The 3,634-nt window shown below is 36.6% G+C and overlaps 1 protein-coding gene across 1 annotated transcript; it reads right to left on the bottom strand.

Moving 5' to 3' along the window:
• Positions 1-314: 314 nt before the first annotated feature.
• Positions 315-3,387, bottom strand: LOC131636599 (uncharacterized). The gene is made up of 2 exons (XM_058907210.1): positions 3,303-3,387; positions 315-940 (listed from the first exon to the last, which is right to left on the bottom strand). The coding sequence occupies exons 1-2, from the start codon at positions 3,385-3,387 to the stop codon at positions 315-317; spliced, it is 711 nt and encodes a 236-aa protein (XP_058763193.1).
• Positions 3,388-3,634: the final 247 nt, after the last annotated feature.

Here is a 3,634-nt window from a genome sequence, read left to right as displayed (position 1 = left end):
GTGGAAGAAGAATCTGGGTTCAAAATGAAGTAGGGTTCGGGTTCTCTATCAAGAGAGAGCAATGATTATGCTTCATCCTCAGATTCTAGGTTAATAAAGACAGGGTCAGGACGAGGTTTGGGGGTAAAGTTACAGGCAAGGAATAATTATTTTAAGGAATCAGAATTTGGAGATTCTGATGCAGTGGGGTTGATGGGAACAGGAGAGGCAACAGGTGAATAATTTGCATGAGGAGGAGGGTGAGAGGTGGAGATATTTGTGTGAGGGGGAAAGAGGGTTTGAAGGGGTAAGACATCAAGGATAGGTTCAACAATTTAATGTTTACAAGCAGGATTGGTTTTGGGTGAAGGAGGAGGGGTGAGAACTTTGGTGGTTGAAGGTGATTTGGTGAAGGCTTTTTCTGGTTGTATTTCTAGTTGAAATGGTTTTGGAACTTCTGTTAGTACAGATTTTGAACTAGCAAAAGGAACAGAACTAGGTTCAGAAATAAACACACCTTTAGATTTCTTGGCAGGCCTTTCAGAATCAGCTTCAACTTCTTTCCTCTTCTTCTGAATCGCAACCTTCTTTCCTGCAGAAATTTCTTTCTTCCTTTCTTCTTCTTTATTTTCCTCTTCATCCTTCTTCTGTTCTCCTTCAACAGCCTTCTTTTCTACTTTCTTTTTCTTTTTATCTTTCTTCTCATTCTTCTTCTCTCCATCCTTCTCACCATCCTTCTTATCATTCTTTTTCCTCTTCTTCTTCTTTTCAGCGTCCTTCTCTTCATTTTTCTTATCATCTTCTTTCTCAGTCTTCTTCTGCCTCTTCTTGATGACAACATCTTCTTTTTCTTTATTTTCTTCTTCAACAACAACTTCTTTATTTTCTTCAGCAACTTTTTCTTCAGTTCTCTTCTCCTTACTGATAGAAGGAACATCTTGTTTACGCTTTGTCCTTCTTTCTTTTTGAGAGAGAACTTCTGGAAAAACTTCTTCTATACCATTATGAAGGATAGAAAAACACTTAGAAAGGGGGGGGTGAATAAGTGTACTTTAAAAACTCTTAAGATAAAAACAATTGCACAATGATATTTATCCTGATTCGTTGTTAACGAAACTACTCCAGTCCACCCCCTTAGAGTGATTTACCTCACCTGAGGATTTAATCCACTAATCACACAAGATTACAATGATTTTCTACTTAGATACCCTCTAAGTCTTCTAGAGTATTCTGATCACAATCTGATCACTCTAGGAACACAATGCTTAGATACCCTCTAAGACTTTCTAGAGAATCCGATCACAACTTGATCTCATCTAGTTCTTTACAAATGAATGTAAACAAATTCTTACAAGAGTATTACAATGCTTCTTAAAAAGCTATAATCACAACTGTGATATTTCTCTTAAAGTTTAAGCTTAATCTCACTAAGATATTACAACAGTAATGAAGTGAGGTTGAAGATGAAGTTTGAGAGCTTTTGAATTTGATAGTGTTTCTGTATGTTTGCGCAAAGTGTTGTATTCAGCTTCTCATCAGAACTTTTATTTATAGGCATTTGAGAAGATGATCGTTGGGAGAATTTAATGCGTTGTGTGATTCGTACATCATTGCATTTAATGTTTCACTCTTTTATCAACTACCTCAAGCCTTGTTTTTCCTGCTTTAACTGACGTTGCCTTTAATAGCTTCTAACAATCCTATTGTCAGTCAGCGTAGCCTACCATCTTGTAGTTGCTTCTGATCTGATCTTTGTAGACACAATGTTTGAATATATCAGAGTCATACAGCTTGGTGCAGAGCATCTTCTTGTCTTCTGACCTTGAAGTGCTTCTAGCGTGATACCATGAGAACTTCAGTGCTTCTGCTTCTGATCTCAAGTTCTTCTGATGCTTCAATAGACCATGTTCTGATTCTGCTTGACCATCTTCTGATGTCTTACGAGAGCATGTTCTAATGTTGCATACTTGAACCTTCTGAGTCAGTGCTTCTTGCGCTGAATTTATGCATACTCTTTATATATTTCCTGAAATGGAAATTGCATAGGATTAGAGTACCACATTGTCTCAAGCAAAATTCATATACATTGTTATCATCAAAACTAAGAATATTGATCAGAACAAATCTTGTTCTAACAATCTCCCCCTTTTTGATGATGAAAAAAACATATATAAATGATATGAATTTGCAATCAGAATATCAGACGGCTAAAGACAATTACACAGTTATAACATAAGCATATAAACATAGTGTGTGAATATGTCTCCCCTTGAGATTAATAATCTCCCCCTGAAATAAATACTGGAAGAAACTTATAAATAAAGGACTTCCCTGAGTATTTTCCATTTCAGTTGATACGTTCACATATGCTTAGAACTTCAGAACATTCATAGCTTCTGCTTCTCGCTTCCATAGGACAGCTTCAGAGCTTTGAAGTTCTTCTAGGATCATCGCATGCTAGATTGTATCAGAACATTGTTGAATGTACCAGAGCATCATCAGAGCATCTCTACATCCTGGAATGTTTCAGAACAAACTAAACGACAAAAGTCAGAGCATGAATGAATCAGAACATAAGATATGTATCAGAGCATATATATAATATGTGTCAGAACACATAAAATGCATCAGAACATATAAGGAATAAGAATGTGTTAGAGCATATTCTGCCACGAGAATATCATAACATTCTTCCTTCTTCCTTCTGATCTTGAAGCTTCACAGCGCTAAGCTTGCTTCAGATTCCATGAGCATGTTTCTATATAGAATTGCTTTTCCCCATGTCTTTGCTTCTCAATTTGAGCTTTTTTAGAACGTCTTCAATCCTGCAAAAATCTCAAAGACATAGAACTTTACAAATTCTGTTAGAAATGTGGAGACTTACTCCCAACAACTGATTATATAAATCAAATCATTTATCACATTTTCTCCCCCTTTTTGTCATAACATCAAAAAGCATAAAAGATTCAGATGAAAAACAAACAATAATGAGAGAAGATAAAGATTCATTGATTGATCAAGAATGTATCAGAAGATACAAAAGATGCAAGAAAGACAGATGCAAAAATAAAAGAAACAACTAAGACAAAAGGACTACGACTAGCCTAGCCTAGAAACTATTCTGGCCAGAAGGTATTAAATCTCAGTGGTACTTTCAGACTGCTTCTTCATGAAGGCTCTGAATTCTTCATGTGCTTCATCATGCTTATCCAGGAAAGAAGCAAGAACATCTTGATTTTGTTGAAGGGCCTTGATAGCGTTCACCAGAAAGGAGGGTTCATCAGAAGAAGATGCACAACTATCATTTAGAGGGATAGCATTACCAGCAACAGTATCCAAGGTGAGAATATCATCTTGTTTTTCCTGAACAGGACTTTTCTCAGAAGGATGATTCTCAGCATCTTCCATCTCAACATCAGAATCTGATTCAGAAGCATCTTCAACATATTCTGGATCAGGGATCACAGAATTTTCATTCTCCAGAGCTTGAAGAATCTCAACCAGATTCTTTGGAGGAATGGGAGCAGCAATTTTTGAAGGGTAGATAACTTCAGGAATGACCATATCTGGTGCTTCCTCAGAAGGATTCTCCCTTAGCTAGTTGAATAGCCATTGAAAATCTCCAGTCAGAACCGGATATTGAGGCTTCCATACA

This window comes from Vicia villosa, unplaced genomic scaffold, assembly GCF_029867415.1.
Source record: "Vicia villosa cultivar HV-30 ecotype Madison, WI unplaced genomic scaffold, Vvil1.0 ctg.001792F_1_1, whole genome shotgun sequence".
Classification (NCBI taxonomy): Eukaryota; Viridiplantae; Streptophyta; class Magnoliopsida; order Fabales; family Fabaceae; genus Vicia; species Vicia villosa.
Note: the sequence above shows the minus strand (reverse complement) of the source record. Positions and strands in the feature narration are given on the sequence as shown.

Coding starts and splice junctions, on each gene's coding strand:
- LOC131636599 (XM_058907210.1), bottom strand. CDS start 3,387: ATGGAAGATGCTGAGAATCATCCTTCTGAGAAAAGTCCTGTTCAGGAA. Junction 941..3,302: donor CACCTTGGATACTGTTGCTG/GTAATGCTATCC, acceptor TCTCTCAAAAAG/AAAGAAGGACAAAGCGTAAA.